Source organism: Berghia stephanieae, chromosome 8, assembly GCF_034508935.2.
Source record: "Berghia stephanieae isolate SIO BIC M18660-M18661 chromosome 8, UCSD_Bste_1.3, whole genome shotgun sequence".
NCBI lineage: Eukaryota > Metazoa > Mollusca > Gastropoda > Nudibranchia > Aeolidiidae > Berghia > Berghia stephanieae.
Genome location: NC_088367.1, coordinates 339,264 through 360,565, shown reverse-complemented (window position 1 = coordinate 360,565; position 21,302 = coordinate 339,264). Strand labels below are relative to the sequence as shown.

Sequence of the window (21,302 nt, the reverse complement as noted above, 5' to 3'; positions counted from 1 at the left end):
GTCTTTCTATAGTTTTTTCTGGGCTTCTTTAATTGTAAATCTATCATCTTTTGACTATTCCATATTCTTCCTTTTTACTGGCTCTGAAATGACCTAAATGTGTCGTAAACGCGGACAGTGTGGTCCAGTGGTACGGTCTTTGCTTCGTACCCGAAAGGTACAGAGTTCAATCACCTCGTCCTAGCTCACTTTGCGGCGCTGCTCTGCGGCTGACGCATGGGTTATTCCAGTCTTCCCTTGGAATAGACCATGAAGACAAATTTCCCCTTGGGGATGAATAAAGGGAATTTATTTTTATTTATTTATTTTTAACAAAACCATGAGGTCACTTGTTGTCTTCTATCCCTCATATCTATATTTTCCCATTCCGTGTCGCTCTACGAATGTCTTTATTCTGGATTGAGATTGCTTGCTTGGCTTTTTTTCCCTGGTCCTAGCAGGGATCGTTAGATGCGAGGGAAACAGTCAAGTGTATAGTATCTTTTTTGAGAGATGATATTTTTGCAAATGGGGGCAGCGTGGCTCAGTGGTAAGGTCTTTGGTTCGTACCCAAAAGGTACCGATTTCGATCACCCGCCGCTGCGCTGTGTGGCCTTGAGCAAGTCACCTCGCCCTAGCTCACTTTGCGGCGCTATACTGTGGCTGACGCCTGGGTTATTCCAGTCTTCCCTTGGAATAGACCCTAAAGACAAATTTTCCCTTAGGGATGAATAAAGGGAATTTTTAAAATTTTTTTTATTTATGTACTAATTGCTATTAGTTTTAACTCTGGGTGGGGTTACTGACCTCCCACAGTGGACAGGGAGGCACTTACTGTCTCTTCCTCATCCCCCCTCCTCCGTCTCCTCCTCTTTCTCCTCCTCCCATTTTTTCTTCTTAAAAAAATAAATAAAATTATTCCTTTGAATCACGAGCAAACTTTCGCAAAGCCATTCTCACTAAACTGTTTTAATCAGACTATATAACCGTTCAAGGTTACTCACTGTTTTATGTGCATGTCTGGATGGCAATGTTGTGAACTTCTTAGTCAAACGCACAGCATCTATAGACGCACGAATAGATCGGCTACATGACCTCTTATCTCCATTTGAAACGAGAGTCCCGTTGTGGTTGTTGGTTTAAAAAAATGGTTGTTTATTATTTATGTCTTTATTGTAAAATTTTCATTAAAATATTTGTTTTATCTTGCGAGCTCTTAAACGCATAATTTATTTATTTATTTATTTAATTTTTAAAGGTTTCAAAGTTTATTCAATCTTAGGCTTTCGCCGATAAAGTTATAATTGTTACCTAATCCCCTAACAATCCCGACAAACCATTTTTAGTTGTGCTAAAATTGCTTTTAGTCTTATCTTTAGTTGCACTAAAATTACTTTTAGTCTTATCTTTGGGTTATCAGTCAGTATCAGAGCATCAGATCTGAGTCAAATACCGGTGGGTTAATTCGCTGGAGACAAAATGTACGATTCATTGATATGATTCGACGTGTGTGTGTGTGTGTGTGTGTGTGTGTGTGTATATATATATATAAACATAAACACACACATACACACACACACACACACACACACACACACACACACGTCGAATCATATCAATGAATCGTATATTTTGTATTTGTATATTCAGTATATATATATATATATATATATATATATATATATATATATATTATATATATATATATATATTATATATGCAAGCCTGACATCTCAACGCCATTGTGGACCTAGTTTAACATTGTTCTAACGGACCATATTTTGCGTCATTTGTTTTTGGAGATTTCCATACAACAATGAGCCCAAAATGAATTAGGGTTGCAGACCTGCAAATAAGTATACGCCGCTAAGATGATAAGAGAATTAGATCAAAATATAATTACTGAAATTACTCAAGATTACTAACGTCGTAAGCAGGATGAGAATTCGCAAAGACAACAGACTTAGCCTACTTTTGATGTCTATGCGATGTCACACGATGTTCGATATTCAATCGGGGAAAGGCAGAATTCTAGAATTTCGTTAATCTAGTACAATAATTTCTCTTCTATTTAGCTTTGCATCGTAAACACAGAGCTTGCTACAATTATTTTTTTTTTTATTTTTATTTTCTTTCTCCTTCTTAGCATTTCGAAAAGATAGTCATCCACAGATTCAAGGCGTTATTTTCTATCTATAGTTCATCATCATCATCATCATCATCATCATCATCATCATCATCATCATCATCATCATCATCATCATCATCATCATCATCATCATCATCATCATCATCATCATCATCACCATCATCATCATCATCATCATCATCATCATCATCATCATCATCATCATCATCATTATCATCATATATATATATATAATATATATATATATATATATATATATATATATATATATCAGGGACGGCTGGTAATAATGGGCAGGGTGGGCAAATACCAGCCTGTTTTTTCAAGTTATATGCTGTATTACCAGGTCTGAAATAATCAAATTTAAATTAGATAATTTCAAAAGTTACTACTTAAACTTTATACTTCGTACTGAAATCAATTTGTGTGTATTTTTAATAGATTGCGAATCACCATGCATCCCGTAATGCATAAACCAGGATACGCTCCTGTTCTTTTTTATCACCCCCCCCCCCCACTCCGCCCACATCGTCATCTCATCGTTACGTCGCATGACGGTGAACTAACTCCGATTTTTGCTGTCTGGCCTCTCTAGTACTAGGTCGGGCAAATTCAAATGAGCCCACCTTATTAACCAGTGAAAACTAAATAGAGATTTTGGCAAACGAACTTTTTCTTATTTATTGCCTTACTTGTGCTGGTACCATTGATGTAATGACTTTGGGAATGTTCCAGTATTGAATTAAATTTATTAATTTACTAATTTTATATCAATTTAGTATTAATTTGTGTTGTTTTTATATATTTGTTTATCAATTTAAACTTTTCTTTTTTTCTCGTTTTCTTTAGTGCTTCTCAAAACTCATTTATTTAAATTGTTTTCTTATTTGTTTTTTTTTTGTTGTTGTTGTTGTTGTTGTTTTGGGTTTAAATTCTTAAAGTAATTACCGCTGTATTTTTATTGCCAGACAAAATAATTTTGCAAAACAATGTAATTTTATATTGTATTCCGTCTAATAAAACAAAACACTTTTATTCAAAAGTCACGACTAAATAAATATATAAAATACAACCACCATTTTGGTTTTCTCAACAATTGAATTAGTATACGAGAAATACTCTTCTGAGAAAGGAGAGAGTTGAATTCTAAGTTATAGAGGAAATACGGAAGGGTGGGCAGATTCCGTACTTGCCCGTCCTGAAGCTAATACATACATAAGATAGTTAGCGATGAAGAGGCGGGAAGCTCGGGGTTGGTTGGGTGAGGAGTAAAGATAACACAGTCGTTATTGTTATAGTCTAACGAATGCATGAGGAGAAATTGGTAACATTATTTTGTCTTAATTGTATTGTATGAAGTATTGGCGAAAGCCTAAGATTAAATAAACTTTGTTTTTGTTGGTCTTCTTTTGACTATGGAACTGATACTGATACTTGTCATAGCAGACCTGCCTACTTGAAATAGGAAAATAAAAATCGTAGTTTTCAGGGCTAATAAAATCGTAGATATTTTAACTACCCTTTAAAAAAATGACCGGAATTTCGTCTGTTTTGATAGATATCAAATTTTTAGAAACGAGAAAAAATGATTGGAAACGTAATAATGATGGTGATGGTGGTAGTGATAGTGTTAGCGGTGGTGGTAGTAGTAATGATGGTGGTGGTAGTAATGATGATGGTAATATTATTATTGTTATTATTATTATTATCATCATCATCATTATTATTATTATTATTATTATTATTATTATTATTATTATTATTATTATTATTATTATTATTATTATTATTATTATTATTATTATTATTATTATTATTATTATTATTATTATTATTATTATTGTACGTATTGGTGGTATTACTATTGTATTTTGTGTGGTTATTAATGGTATCAGTTTATTGTTTGGTTCCATTTACCATTTTTTCCACTTTCATGTATGTGGTCATCAAATTGTATGATTTATTGTCGAAAGCCTAAGATTGAATAAACTTTGTAATATTGTAATATCGTATGGTAACCATCATTGTCGACGACATCGTCGTTGTCATCATAATCATCATTATCATCATCATTATCATCATCATCATCATCATCATCATCATCATCATCATCATCATCATCATCTTCATCATTAACAACAACAACAACAATATTAACAACAAGTACTACAATAGCAATAAAAACAATATCAACATCATCATAAAATTTCCGTCATCGTCTCCACAAATATCATTCTAACCAACAGCACCACCAAAACCACTACCATAATTACATCCTCCTCCACCACCACCACCACCGCTACCACTATTCCAACCACTACCACCACCGGCACAATCATTCTAATCATCAAGACAGCAGTGAAATGCAATTTGAGCTCTGAATGAAACTCGAGTCATATCGCTGTTGTTGCTTCTCGATTAAAACTTTAAGGTTACCACATACTACTGAAAACCAGTAATGTAACAGAAATATTAATCTCGCCGTTGAGGGATTAAAGCAAATCTTTAATTTTTCGAGTGAACGAAATGGACTTGTATTGTCAAGGCGTTGTCGCATTATGTCTCGTCGCTTTATTTTTTAGTTGTATTCTCTTTCGTGATTCATTTTTGATTACGTTTGGAATAATTAAAATCTACTGGTATTGTCATTTCATTGTGAATGTGATTATTTGTGGTTGAAATATTATTTTTTAAAGGTGAAAAAAAATAATAATTAAAAAAAATAATTAAAAAATAAATAAATAAATAAATAACTTTAAAAAAAAAATAAAAAGATAAATTAAAATATATATATATATATATATATATATATAATATATATATATATATATATATATATATATATATATATGACCTAATCATCTTTGCCCCACCACTGTAAATAGGCTAGAACCGCCACTGATATATATATATATATATATATATATATATATATATATATATATATATATATATATTATATATATATATATATATATCTCCCTGTTTTCCCCGAGAGAAAATGATTTATTCTTTAATAATTAATTCCCTAATACACTTGCACACACCCCCCTCCTCCTCATTCTCCTCTCTCTCTCTCTCTCTCTCTCTCTCTCTCTCTCTCTCCCCCCCCCCCCTTCTCCCTGTTCTCTCGCCATCAACCAAAATCGCAAAGTACGATTTTCTCATTGTAAGATTCCACGATCTATTTTTAGGTCGCAGTCTAGAACAAACGTTTTTGTCACAGTCACCTTTCCCATCCAAAAAAGCGTGTCTGTGTGAGTGTGAGTACCTCTTGGCTACCTACCTGTATCACTGAAGAGTGAGTAAATTAGTCTTTCTTCCCACGCTCATTCCCAATTCATTGGATTGAAGGGTGGAAAAAAAATGGCGGAATACCAACACGATTTTCTTCGCCCTCCTCCACCTCCGTCTTTTAGGTAAGTTTTCGTTTGGTCCTCTTTTACCCCATCAGACTCAAGTGAAAAGTTCTGAGGGGAACTTGGTTTGCGTCAGCAATGCCCCCCTATATTGAAAAAACAAAACAAAAACAAACATGTTCTGTTCAGTGTCATTTCAGTTCAGTAGATATGAATTTTTGTTTAGGTATATTTTTTTTGGTACAATTTCAAAATCATTGAAAATATATTTCGTAATTCATAGGTTAGAGGCTACGCAGAAAGCCTCTTCTTAGTCACACTCCCACTGTTAAAGGGCTGTAATGATGTGACACATCAACTTGAAGGACAACTTTTCTTCCAGTTTTGTCCCTTCCTTTGGTGACAGTCATCTTATTCGCTATTCAAGATGGCGAGTCGATGTCAAAGTTGCCGACCCAAATCTTAGACCGTTGTGAATCCGACACTAATTTGGAAATCACTCTGTTATTTGGGAATTTGTTTACCAGATTATTGAATGCATATGATTCTATGAACAAATTCCAGTCTACTGAACAAATTTTTATTGATTTGCGCCATCAAGTCACTGATAACTGATAATAATACAGGTTAGAGTTAGAATACGAATACGAGAGTGGCAAGACCAGAAATGAAAATAGATTTTGGAGGTTTTGTCTTTATTTTTTTGTCAACCGAAGAGAAAGTGGTCTTGTTAGATGGTATTCTTGGGCATTTTCAATAATTTTATTTTAATTTAATTCTTTTATTATCTTATCAACGAGTCATGTATTAGTCTAGACGAATTAACACCTGTGTGATGCTCTTGTAGGGAACAGTATGCCTTTTTATGTTGTGTGTTTGTGTGTTGGTGTGTAGTATCTCGATCGAGGTTGTTGTGAGTTGTTGTCATGATGTTCCGTTTGTGATTGTGACGTCATATCTTGTTGGCCACCGTATATAAGCGACAGTCACCGCTTACTCTCTCTCTTTGACCATTTGAATCTACAACGTTCCTAACGGATAATCAAAAGCTAGGTATGTGTACTTAGTAAATCGGGAACTGCCCACTTCGGTGGAGATTCATGCCGCCTCGGGCATATTATTTATTTATTTTATTTTCTCATCGTGAATGAGATGTAAAAATCTATTCACGACAATTGGCGCTGCGACTAATAAAGTTTTACAATTTTCACTGTGGTTTTAGTGTAACTGTAAAATTTCGAACCCTGCCATGAAAATCGTGCATGGAGACACCACGTGCATGAGCACGGGAATTAGTTTCATAAAAAAAAGAGTTCTGTAAACAAGTCCGTCGTTAGTTAGCATTGTTCTAAAATTTCAACGGATTATGTTTAGATGCGCCGCGATATTTTTCCTCTGGATTACATGGGAGTTGGTGGATGCTACCCAACCAGAGAGGTCTTAACTGCTATTTCTGCAGCTATTCGCCGTTTTAGGGGTCGGCAATTCTCAACTAATTATCAGTATTTCAGTGATTTAACTACGATAATATTTAGAGAGATTTTCACTCTACAAAAAAGGAACAAAATATTGGTGAGTACCTTTCCCATTTTCATTGAATTGTTATTTGGAAATGCTTTAAATGACTAGGAGATGAGACCTACTATGCATTATTCCTTATAACTATCTGCTGATCTGGTGAACCACTCATAAAATAGGTGTCATGGTGTTTTTACTTACACAAGAAGTCGTAGTCGATGTCTAAACTCCTGAGTTTAATAAATCATGACCTACCATGCATACAGAGTAGGGTGCTTATCTTTTATGCATGAGACTAGAGTCTCAATGACTGCTATCTGGAGTACTATTCCTATGCATTGCATGGCTCCCAGATTGCTGGTCAATTACCTCTATCTCTAGTTCTTAAGTCAACAGTAACTGGACTCAACTCAGGTAGACTAGCTAACTAGTCTCTAAGCTGTAAGTGATAACACCAGAAGATTACAACAGAGGTCGAAGTCTATGTCTAAACTGAGTTAATCAAGACCCACCATGCATACAGGGTAGGGTGCTTATCTTTTATGCATGAGACTAGAGTCTCAAGGACTGACATCTGGAGTACTATTCCTATGCATTGCATGGCTCCCAGATTGCTGGTCAATCAGCTCTATCTCTAGTTCTTAAGTCAACAGTAACTGGACTCAACTCAGGTAGACTAACTAGACTAAGTTGTAAGTGATAAATCACTTAACTAGCTGAACAACCTACACAGGCTGCTAGTTTTGTCTCACCAGACAGTAGCGTTCATCTTCATTTACATGTTCCTAACAACCCCTATTAAGTATAGGATGTTTATCTGAACTCTTTACATCCATACTCTGGAAAACATATCCATCAGAAGGCGAAGTCGATGTCTAAACTCCTGAGTTTAAATCATGACCTACCATGCATACAGGGTAGGGTGCTTATCTTTTATGCATGAGACTAGAGTCTCAATGACTGCTTTCTGGAGTACTATTCCTATGCATTGCATGGCTCCCAGATTGCTGGTCAATTACCTCTATCTCTAGTTTTAAAGTCAACAGTAACTGGACTCAACTCAGGTAGACTAGCAGACTAGTCTCTAAGCTGTAAGTGTTAATACCAGAAGATTACAACAGAAGTCGAAATCTGTCTAAACTGAGTTTAATCAAGACCCACCATGCATACAGGGTAGGGTGCTTATCTTTTATGCATGAGACTAGAGTCTCAAGGACTGACATCTGGAGTACTATTCCTATGCATTGCATGGCTCCCAGATTGCTGGTCAATTACCTCTATCTCTAGTTTTAAAGTCAACAGTAACTGGACTCAACTCAGGTAGACTAACTAGACTAAGTTGTAAGTGATAAATCTAACTAGCTGACCAAGCTACACAGGCGGCTAGTTGGGTCTCACCAGACAGAAGCGTTCATCTTCACTTACATGCTCCTAACTACCCCTATTAATTATTGGACGTTTCCCTGAAACTCTTTCCGTCCAATATGTGGGACATTTAGCTCACAAATTACCTGTCCCAGTCACCAAATTGTCTACATACCCCAATCTAATATGACAAGAATAGAAAACCCTAAATTGTCATAAAGTTGGCTATGGCCTAGTTTCAATCCATGTGAGCAGTTTCACTGAGACAAAATCTATTCATATTGTTCAGTTCATTTAAAATGGATTCAAAAATCATGATCAACTCAATCTCATCCAAAGATCTTGCCAGATCTTCATTGATCAGCAAGTCACTGGCTCGCAAAGTGTTAGACCTGCGTGCTCAGAAGGGTTTTCTAACTAGAGACGATTTGGAAGATAAGGTTGCTAACATCAAAATGTTAGATCTTTTTGATTTTGCGGTTCCGTCTACCGGTGCTTGGGTAAATCCTGAGGAACCAGCTGCCGCAGCTTCCCAGGCTAGTACCCCGGATAAATCATGCCCGTTGGATAACTTGAGTAGCAGTAACGTAGACCTGCGGGGTGAACCGTTCGAACCAAAAAAACCTCGCTCGACGAGCCGTTTCGCAACCCGAAATGGTTGCTACTGATAAGTCGCGAGGAAAGGCGAATGATGCTTCAGGTGTAAATCAAAATGGCGATATGAGACTTTTCCCACGTGAAGAGTTTCACGACTCACCAAGCATGTCACGCCGAGCAACCTTTCCGCTGTCCGATCAAGAAGGGGTGCCTTTTTCACAGGGGGGTAAACTTGGTCAGGATCCCTTTAAGGGGGATCTCCAAGGTAAAGGTTATGACCCGGTGAATATTCGCAAGAGGGATCCCTACCTCCACTTCTCAGAGGAAGATATAGCACCAATGCACATGAGAGAGGAGCAAAGGAGTAGAAGAGATCCAGTAAGGCAAAGTAGGACAGCGCATACGATGCCATCAGGAAGGATGCCCCCGATGTACGGTGATGTCCAAAATGTGATTGATATGTACAACGAACGTCAGAAGTGGAGAGACGAAGCAAGACAGTTGCCATATCGTGACGTCCCGTTTGCATCCCGCAACCCTGATAACAAGCCCAACTATGAGATGCCAAATGAATACTCATACATGCTTCCCCCATCCAGAGTGCAGCTACCAAGATCAATATCGTTTGATGGAACTGGAAGATGGGACACATTCGTATATAGTTTCCAAAATTTTTTGAAGTATCATGATATCCAGCACCTTCGTGATCAACTGTATTTCTTAAACTTAACATTGGAGGGAAAAGCCGCGGATTACCTATCGCGTATCCACCAATCAACAGTCTTCATAAATATTGAGGAAGCATATGGGGCTTTAAGGAATAGATTTGGCGGCCAACAACTGCAACATGCAGCATTGATACAATTCAACAGTACCATCCAGGCCGAGAAGGAGGATGTTCTGGACTACACAGACTGTGGGAACTGGCACTCCAAGCTTTCCCAGGACAGAGTTGAAAAGATGAAATTCGACTATGGAATTAGAAGAGGCAAAAAGTGCACCTTGAAGACAGAAATTAAAAATTAGAAACGTTTTATAACTGAATGCCATCCTGATCAGTCCTGCCAGCATCATTGCAGATTTAATCCTCGGTGCAGTGTTATGTGTAAAAAACAGAAACAAGCTTTAAGAAGAATGGTCAATCAAGAAGCCTCCAACTCTGTCATGACTCATTTCTGTTGCTATGTACAAAAAGAAAAACCCCAGACCCTGGAAAGAAACAACAAAGTATGTTTGACTGTCTGGAGCAACATCACAGTCTGTATCAACTGAGCAGAATAGCAACGAGTCGATGCCACCACTGTCAACATGGCAGTGACAGTGATGAAGGGGTTCAATTCCAAAGAAAATACCAGGGAAGCTCAGCCTGATGATACTGGACTCGAACCAAAGGCTGAAGGAGAAGGGTAGAGGTGACGCCTCACCTCCCCATCAAAGGGTAGAGGTTTCACCTCCCCACTAAGAAACTTCTCACATCATGATGACTCAAGGGCACAAGGGACTACTAGAGACACCTGGAGCAGACACCATGCACAGGGAGCCTGATGACACCCCAAGCAATCACAGGTTTGATGACAGCTGAAAAAAGTGCCCTGAACCCAAGACCTGATGATACCAGGGTTGGAACCCCTCAGAATCACAGGCTTGATGATACCTGGTGTAAGCCCCCCTGAACCCAGAGACCTGATGATACCAGGGATGGTACCCCTCGGAATCACAGGCGAGGAAGGGAGAGAGCTACCCAGAGGCCCATCTGATCATGGCTTAAGAACCCGACCCAACATGATGGAATCAGAATAAGCCAAGATGTGAGAAAGAACCCATGAGGGTACCATGATGACCATGTGGGCCAGGAAACCAGGGTAGTGGTACCCCTAATGAACTGATAACATGAACACCTGAGAATTCACCTCAGTCAGGCGAGGGAGGGAATTATGGCTATACATCAGAAGGTATTTTACTACCTCGATCAGGTGAGTCAGAAGCATAAGCTTCAAAATGATGATGGATACCACCTTGTGGCAGGACCTGTATTATAGACATTAACATGAATTGGTAACGGACATGGTTCCGACTATGCTTTAAAAAAAAAAAAAAAAAAAAAAAAAAAAAAAAATTTCTGACATTATCCCTGGTCATCATCATCTTGTCAATCAATTAATAAAGAGCTCCCCTATCCTGTTAGCAATAATGTAAATACTAAATAAGCTCAATTTTCAGCTGCATTGTTTTAAAGAAAAAATGAGACATATCCACCCATTTACAAGTGCAGGAAGCAACCACACTGATATTGTCTTACAATTTTGATTGCTTATATTCCCAATGAAATTTAAAATATTACATCCCTCCTAACATGTTATCTTTTATTAATTGTGGTCCAACTTTCATAAGTACTATGTTCTGATATGGATATTTTCAGTAATGTTTTGTGGATTTTTATTTCAAGTTTTCAAGCCCCCGGGAAGGGAGATTTATTGTTTGTTATTTCCCCTGTTTTATGGCTCAATTGGAGCAACGCCTCATAAGGTAAGAAGTCTTTTTTTTTTCGTTATAGGATGTCAAACTGGAGAATGAGGTTTGTTTTAGAAGGGGGAGGAATGTAGGGAACAGTATGCCTTTTTATGTTGTGTGTTTGTGTGTTGGTGTGTAGTATCTCGATCGAGGTTGTTGTGAGTTGTTGTCATGATGTTCCGTTTGTGATTGTGACGTCATATCTTGTTGGCCACCGTATATAAGCGACAGTCACCGCTTACTCTCTCTCTTTGACCATTTGAATCTACAACGTTCCTAACGGATAATCAAAATCTAGGTATGTGTACTTAGTAAATCGGGAACTGCCCACTTCGGTGGAGATTCATGCCGCCTCGGGCATATTATTTATTTATTTTATTTTCTCATCGTGAATGAGATGTAAAAATCTATTCACGACACTCTACTTTGCTGATGATACTGACGGCCTGACTGATACTGATAACCCAGTTATAGTTATGGGTTCATTGTTTGTAATAATGGAAATACTCTCAGACTAACGCAAAATATTGTCCATTACAACATTACATCAGCACATAATTGCGTCTGGATAGGTGATCTCAAACAAAGTATCTACATTGATTGTGTGCTCTTGAAATCTACAACTCAAGTCATCTGTTCCCTTTTATTTGAGCTCACCCCCCCCCCCCCCCCCCTTATCATTATCTTCCTTTTTCTTGGGTACTTTAATTGTAATTCTAGAACTTTTAACTATCCCATCTTCCTTTTTACTGGCTCTGATATGACCTAAATGTGTTGTAAGCGCCGTAAAACACTTAAAAACAAACAAACATCTGGAAATATGGCCGTCAGTGGTACCAATTTACACTGATACACTGATTGAAGTCAGATTATTAAAACGACTTATAAGGAATTACTAGCTTCTCCATTGTCAGACTTTTTTATTCTCTGAAATAATTTTCTCATGATTCGGTTTTTCAACGCTACTGACAAAGTGAAACTTGTATAGTTTATCTTATCTTGACTTTAAATGCTCCCAGATATGTATGGGGGAGGGGGGGGGGGGGGGGGGGTACGGTCCTCGCTTCTCGCCTTTCACAAGGTATTTATTGTAAACCTTACCATACCACCACAACCACTGTTCAATTAAGAAGAAAAGCCTTGAAATTTGAGCTCTTATATAGCGCAGTATCCACTAAATGTGCTCAAAAGTGCTACAGCAACACTAGGCTGAGACGTCTTGCCTGTTTGGAGAAATTACATTTTTTTGACAAGACAACACTGTTAACTGTCAGGTACTCATTTTACACTTAAGTATGTGAGAGAATGTGAGTAAAGAGTCTTTTCCAAGGACTCAATTATGCATCGCTCATAGGGGCGACTCAAGCCCAGGACCTTCGGATCCAAAGGCAAGTGTCATACCACTAGACCACAAAGCCGCACAAGCCTTCAGATTCAGATTCAGATTATATATTTATTTTGGGTGAAGATGGGGAGTTAAAAAGAACCTCAATTAAATCCGTTAACTCACTCAATCCTAGAGATTTTTGCCACTTTTCAAAATTGGAATAATGTAGTAAAAATGAGCATGTACATTCAACTACCATTAACATGCAAAAACAAAAAAAACAAACATTAGCTTTGATACTACGCCTATAATTTGTCTCAGAAAAAAATGTAAGAAATAGGCATGGGGTAAAAGTAACCCCGGTAAACTATGGATATAGTCGGTGTTAGGGTTCAGTGAGTTAATTAGTGATAAAAAGGGTTGGTGACTCTCGTTTATTCATCAGAAGAAGACAGTCCGAGTCTTGAGTTGCTTTTCAACTTTTTTATTTTAAAAAATTTTTAAATGGGGAGGACAAGAAGGAAGTTGGAGGGGAGTTTTATTTTGTACAGTAGATAAAATAATGTTGATGATTAATGTTTTGTGTGGCGATGTTGTCAAGTGGTATGACACACATACAGATCAGGAGGTCCTGGGTTTGAATCCCACATAGAGCTGTATTGGTGAGTTCTTGGAAAAGATTCTTTCCTCACATTCTCTAACTGCACTCAGGTGTAACATGAGCATCTGGCCATCAACAGTGTTGTCTCGGTTGGAAAAAAAAATAAAAATTCTCCAACAGGTGTCATCTCTGGTATGTGTTGCTGTTGACCAGAGACCCCTTGTAAAGCACTTTGAGCTCGTTTAGTGGATATTGCGCTCTATAAATAATGCTCTTTTGTATACTCTGAAAGAAAGACAGTAAATATATATAAAATCAATATCTGCTCTCATATGTGGTTTAGTTTTAGTGGCCACAGGGGTTTTCACATTTTCATTTTCCACAGCTCAGTTAGTGTAGTAGCTGATGAACATAAGCAAAGAGACTGGATCTGTTTCAAGAAGAGACAATACACGACTTGATTCACTGATGATGCTTTACTATGATTCTGATAAAAAATAGTATTTGAAAGCGAATTTCTACTGACCAGTGAATTCCTATTTAAACTCTTTTTCTTTCATTGTTCATTCCAGACAAGGCCCTCCGAACCTGGACGAAATGGGGAGGGAAAAGACAAGCTTTAGTGTTGTCAAATACATCTTCTTTGGATTTAATGTCTTTTTATGGGTAAGTTTGCAATGTTCCTCCTCCCACTTTCCCCCTTCTTCCCCCTTCTTCCCCCTTCTTCCCTATAATAATAATAATAATAATAATAATAATATAATAATAATAATAATAATAATAATATGTATTTATTGTCCTCAAAATAGTGGCAATTTGTCATTTGGTTACACATTTATAACAATACAATATTATAGAGTACATACATAACATAATATATTGACATATATACACACTCACACATGTAATGCACACTAGTAACATCGTAAACACCGTCACCATCATCAAGGAATGGTTAAAGAAATAAAAGGGACATAACACAGACTCAAACTCGGTTCACAAGCTATTTCCTGCTGAATAAAAATGTTAGCTGATTCATTGATATGGTGTTTTCTTAGAAAGAATCCATTTGGGATTGATGGTGATGTATAATTATTCACTATTTTTGATGTTTTTGACAATAAAGTACATTAGCAGTCTATTTCATAGAAGAATATTAATGGATTACTAATATTTTGTGTACGTTCTTGATTTCCAGCTTCTGGGTTGTGGAGTTCTTTCACTTGCTATCTGGCTGTGGAGCACGAGAGGCACCAGCACATCTGTCATACCGACACACTCCTACCTGAGTACGTCATCGCTGTGCATCATTGCCAGTGTCCTCGTTCTCATCATAGGGTTTCTTGGGTGCTTTGGGGCATTTCTGGAGAACCAGTGTCTGTTGATAGGGTATTTCACTCTAGTCCTGTTAGTATTTGCTTTGGAAATCACGACAGGAACACTGGCTTTTGTCATGAAGGACAAAGTAAGAGAAGTGATTCGAGAAGAGCTGACGGGTGGCATCCGTTATGACTACCGCACCGACGTACAGCTGGACTATGAGTCTAAAAATATGTCTATGTACGATAAAGATAGACGGGGATGGTCACAGACTCTGGACACATTGCAACAAGAGGTAAGAAGAAAACAGTGTATTTAGTAGATAGAGTAAATTCCTTAACTATGAGATGTGTTCATGTCTTGCTTTGATTTATTTTGCATTATTACCTTAAATTGTTCAATCCTCCAAACTTTTTACCACTTAAAGTTGAAATAAAACTTGTGAATTGTTTTGATCAAGGAAATATAGATACATTGCAGCACGTGGTCCTCATCCTTGCTTGGATAAAATATTTAAGATGAGGAATTCAGTTGAGACAAGGAATATGTGAAATCTGTACGAAGAAAATAGAGAAATTTATAAATTTCCGATGTTTAAGATTTTTCAAGAAATGAGTGAAAATGTGGAATAAGAGGACAAGGAATATGTACTGCACTGTATTTACTAAAATGGACATTTGAAAATTTCAGAACTACAAAAGATCTTTTTCAATTCACTTTCAGAAAATGGTCATAAGTTTTGCGTGGATTCACCTTTACCATTTTGATTAATGTTTCACGAACAATGATTTTATTTCACTTTGTTTTTTTTCAGCTGAAATGCTGCGTGTCCAATAATCATACAGACTGGTTCTATGTCAGTGCATGGCCCTTGATAAACACGTACCAGAGTCATGCTGCATACAACAATTTCCTTACTGTGGCATGGGTGACAAAGGCTTGTGGTTTCCACGGGTGAGTTTTATTCACTGTGCTATTTGTATAACAAAATTAATCTGGCTGTTAGTATTTGTTTTTTTTTTTTTTACCATATGAACGCCATGAAAATAATGTTTAAAATAGAATTCTTTTGCTTAGAGATTTTAACTGGGTGGGGTTCCCTAAATCCCATAGTGGGCAGGGGGGTACTTGCTGTGTCTTCTATCCCCCTATATCTGTTTTCCAACTTGTTTTCTGTCTTTGTCTTGAATGAGATCACCTGGTTTTGTACTGGCCCTGGCTGGGAGGGAAACAGTCAAATGTATCTTCTTCTTCTTCGTTCCCGTTTCATATTGGGATTTAAGCATGCAGTGGCAGTTTCCAGTTTCCTGAGATATTTGCGCCTTCCGGCCCCGCTGCTCTGTCTTCGGCGTGCTGTTTTTCAGGATTTGCTTCCTTAGCCTTTGACCATCCAAGTCTGTCCACAAGGCAGTGGCGGTTTTGCTTCAGAGTGTCCTTCTCCTAGATCGATTGCGGTCCCCTGTTAACGAACTCGATCTGTCCGGGTTTTTGCTCAGAGTGTCCTTCTCTTAGATGGATGTCGGTCCCCCGATGACGAGCTCCATCTACCCGTGGTCAGATGGTCTAAGTTGGAATCCGGGAGGATGTCCTGTAGAGAGTCAGTCCCTTTTCACCCCCCCCCCCCCCCCCACGTCGTGGACAACACCCACACCCAAGGGTGTGGACTAGGGAAGCTGAACTCGACGGTTGATTTCCTCCCTTCTTCCTTCCTTGTTGACGATGCTGACCGTTGTAGATCATTCTTGGTCTGGCCTCTCACTTACGATCATCGAGACACGCAAGCCCTCCGACCGCGACAAGGTCATATGATCCATCGGAGAGAGTCAAATGTATAATTAGAGTTCTAGGAGATGATATTTTTTTCCTTGTAAATCATATCTCTGTTATGTACTGTTATTTTTTTATTTTAAACATATGATTTGTAAACACTTGATTGTATTCCTCTTAGTGGGATCTTGTGTTTGTGTCTGGCTGAGACATTTAGTGATCTCGAACGTAGCACTTTGATGGTGTGCTCTTGGAATCTACATCTGTTCCCTATTTGAACCAATTCCCCTTTCCTTATTTTTTCTTGGGTGGTTTATTTGTTATTCTAGAATCTTTTCACTATCTCATTTTCTTCCTTTTTACTGGTGCTGATATGACCTAAATGTGTTGCAAGTGCCGTAAAACCCTTAAAAACATAAAAAAACCCCAGAGATTAAAAAATGTTGGCATGTGTGACTAAGTGGTATGGTATAATCTTGTCGCCAAAGTAAAACAATGTTAGCATGGTCAGTGGCCAGATAGTTGACTGAGATAATATAAAACTTGGTCTCAGCAATTGGTCCTCGAGTGTAAGTAAGGCACTATACACTTAATATTCCACTTAACTCAGATGTGAATGAGTTCCTGGTTATATAGGCAGTGACAGATATTGTAAGAATAAGAATGTTGGCACTCAAGGGATGCTTAATATATAGGCAACTGGTAATGCATGACATTGAAATATTATAGTTCCAGGTGGCCGGTTTGCTGAGTGAGTGAAATAATATGAAGCACATTGAGTTTGGTAAACCCAAGGAAATGTGCTGTGTGAATGTTCACATTCTTTTAAAAAAATTTTTATTTTAAATGGTAGAAACAAGGGGATTTCTCATAGATATTATATGCATGATGGTCACTGTATGAGAAAATATTTAATTGTCTATCATTGTCACAACTTGTTAAGGTCGCACTCATTTCCTGATAATAAAGAGTTCAAGCAGCTGCCTTGTACGTGTCGAATTGTCTTCAGATGGGTCTGTTTTAGTCACATACTTGGTTGTTGATAATAAGGTTAACTGTGATTGATGTTAACTATTTTAGGAGAAACAATAGTTTTGTATTTGAGAATTTATGTCAACAATAGGATGGTATGGCATTTCAGTGTAACAGACAAATTGATAATTATGCAAGAAAATTGCAGTAAAAGCTCTCTCTTTCTCTCTCTAGTTTTACTATGTATACACCTTGAAAAACGCTTTGAGCACGTTTAGTGGATATTGCACTGTATAAAAAGGCTCATATTTTGGGTTGTTTTTTTTTTTTTTAACGCATTGAAATTTTGATCTATTTTGCACAGAAGATATAGGTACAAAATTCAGTGTCAATAAATATGCCAAGAGATTCTATTTTTGCTGTTGGATGATTTAAACAATGTTTTTAGCCTAAATTATTATAAAGATTATTCATTGAAACTGTTTTACTTTTTTTGATATATGTGATCTGATGTTATTTTTCCAGGGATGTCTCGAGGAATTGGATTATTGGTTCACTAAGAATATGTACATTTTAGGTGTAACTGGAATAACCGTGGGGTCTGTGCAAGTAAGTAGATTTTTTTGGGGGTCTTTCTCTGATAATCTGTTTCATTAAGATTTAGTATCAGCTCCTCTTTCTTATGATAAGCCATATTGTCTCTGATTTACATCTGTAATGACCAATGAAAGCAAGAAGAGCCTTTAGAATGCTCAGAAATATCTGGAAATCAAGGGAAATCACCACCAAATCAAATCAAAGTTTCTTCTCTTCAAAACAAATGTTCTATCGGTTCTCCTCAATGGGGTCTGAATCATGGAAACTGACAGGAACCATCTCCAACAAACTAAAAGCATTCCAAAACAAATGCCTAAGAAGGATCCCGAGGATTTTGTGGCCAAATGGAATTTCAAACAAAGAACTGGTAAAATGCATATACATTGACCCAGTATCTGAAGCTGTTAAGAAGAGGAGAAGGTGGAAATGGACTGGGCATGTCCTCGGAACGGATTCGAGTGCCAATCTCAGGATAGCCCTTAAGGTGGATCCTCCCAGGGAACATCGAGAAGGAAGGGGCTGCCTGTTTGAGACCTGGATGAAGAGTATCGAGAGAGAAATGAGAGCTAGTAGATGGTCTTGGGGATAAATGCCAAAAATGGCCCCCAGCCAAGAAAGATGGCATTCCACCATATCAGCAGAGATATAGATAAAGGGAGTAAATCTGACTCATGAATGAACAACACAAAACAAACGACGTTTCGACCCTTGGCCTTTATCAAGTAGACACAGAATACATATATATTTATATTAGATTGTCATAATAATATAGGCGAAAATTTTCGCCTTTATTATTATGACAATCTAATATAAATATATATGTATTCTGTGTTTACTTGATAAAGGCCAAAGGTCGTAACGTCGTTTGTTTTGTGTTGTTCATTCATGAGTCAGATTTACTCCCTTTATCTTTATCTCCATTTTATTGACTCATTTAGGCACCTCTATTTATTAGTTTTACCACCGTATCAGCCTTATGTTTTGATCAAACACCAAGAGGATAAGTAAGTATGACTTCAAACATGATATCTTATGGCTGTAGTAAAAAAAAAAAATGGTGGTTGTGTAGGGGAACAAGAAGAATCTTTCGTCCCTACCTTTCTTAAAACACAATTTTTGGTCGAGAAATTTTAAGCCCCCACTGTGAACAAATGTAATTTTTTGCTAATCTTATTTATATGCACTAACAATTTTGTTACAGTCTGGCTGCACTGTGGTGTGGGAACCTTACAATTTATTTTGGCTGTACTGCGACTGGTAGTTGCATCATAAGATTTATTCATATTTTGCCATTCTGACTCGGCTTATTACATGATATTTATCATTATCATTATCGTTATTGTTCTATTAAGAATTATTTTATTTTTAAGTGGATTAAGTTCTTTCCATTTTATAGGTTATACGTTTTACGTAAAACATTAGAAAGAAAATAAATGAAAAAGAGTTCCAAAATCTAGACTTACGACTTCATAACGTACTTAAAATTTTTGGGGCGTACTTAAAATGCACATTTTGGTAAATTATTCTATTATCTTCATCTTGTGATAATAATTTTATTTTCTATTCTACAGATATTAGCAATGGTTGCTGCAATTGCTCAATTCTGTTACATCAGGAGTAAAGATTTCCTCTTTGAGATGAGAGATTACCCCCCTCCCCCAAGTACTTAAACATTCAGTCATTGAGCTGAAAGGTCGCCATTTGAATCTCAAGATCTCACTCTCGTAGGAAGGGAAGCAGTGAAGGCATAATGAAAATGTGATATATTATAGTAATTATTGTTTCCAAAGGTGACTGTTGTGTCAACTGTCTTCAGAATATTGGTCAGTTTTATTTAACAACCAGTGAGTTATCCTACATTATAAAAAGGTTTTTGGGTGCATTAACAAAAATATGTTGGACTCTTTTGTTTAATATATTTATTTTTTATCTTAAAGATTATAAGGTTTAACATTGAAACACAGCCATTGTGTGGTGGATGAAATTTAGCTGAGAATTGATTAAAAAAGCAAGACGAAGTGAAAATATATTGAGTTTTTTTTTAAATTTTGGGAAGTTTTCTTGCATGAAAAACTCTCCTATGAAGTGCCAGTTTTGAAGATTTTTATTTCAGAGTATAAAACTGCTAATGAAGTTGTACAATATTAACTGTCACTTTATTTCCTTTAGAGTGAATTTCAGAGATTCAACAATTCTGTGGCAATCAGTAATGGGAAAGTGATATTGTAGTCTGTATTACTAGAGATAAATGAGAAGATTGCTACCAGAATCATGCGCTTTTGTTCTGATTTGACATGCAAAATTGGCTTGTCGTTGAAGACAAAGTACAAAGACATTGGTCAAAGTACAAAGACATTGGTTAAGAATAAATTCTTATCCCATCCTTCCTATTTTACCAGCCATTGAGTATTTGTGTCACATTACGATTACTGCCAATTGGTTATTCCATTCAACTTGTATATTGTGAAATATCAAATGTTCTTGTCTAGCATTGTATTATAGTGATGTCAAATTGCATGTCATTGGAGTCAGGTCCATCCCACAACATTTGATGGTTTTTTTGCCAGCTAGATTTTATAATACATTATATGTTGTCCACCCATTTAAAAAAAAAAATTAAAAAATTGCCATTCTTTATCACACAAATCGTTGAATTACGACAGATATTTGTGTTACTTCAGAATAATGATGATGATGATGATGATGATGATGATGAATCAGTGTTCAATCCAAAGCTGTTATCCCTGCCATGTTTTTTTATGATAGCTATAGATGGACTTTATTCATGTATTCATGTATAAATACAAGGGATGAATTTGAATGACTTTAAATGACTGACAGGCCTAGCAAGTCCCACTTCCAAATATTACATTGCAGCTAAATGTATTCCTTTTAATCTATACTTTTTTTTACACAATATTAAATGAGATGTATTTTTTGTATATAATGCAGCCTGATTTATTTCACACTAGGAATTTTATTGCGCAAAATATTTTTAAAAATATAATAAACACATTTTTATTTATCATGTTGGTGTAATGTTTTAATATTAAGGTGTCCATTTTACAATGCTGAAGTGTCCACAATTGTTAAACTCATAATTTTAGATCAAACACAAATTTTGATTCTCATTTTAGGTTTGACTGTAACGTTTGAGTGAGATATCTCCATTTTGTTGTAAATTCTGTGACTTTGTTCAGTTATCTTGCTGAATAATTGACTTTTTAAAATTTTATTTTA

The 21,302-nt window shown here is 36.7% G+C and overlaps 1 protein-coding gene across 1 annotated transcript; it reads left to right on the top strand.

The window, feature by feature from the left end:
- Positions 1–5,891: 5,891 nt before the first annotated feature.
- Positions 5,892–19,826, top strand: LOC144977975 (tetraspanin-4-like). Its single transcript, XM_078923382.1, is given in 7 exon segments — positions 5,892–6,113; positions 13,979–14,072; positions 14,605–15,021; positions 15,541–15,595; positions 15,598–15,680; positions 17,991–18,074; positions 19,634–19,826. Coding segments are annotated over 6 exon segments (807 nt in total). The 5' UTR covers positions 5,892–6,113; positions 13,979–14,003; the 3' UTR covers positions 19,733–19,826.
- Positions 19,827–21,302: the final 1,476 nt, after the last annotated feature.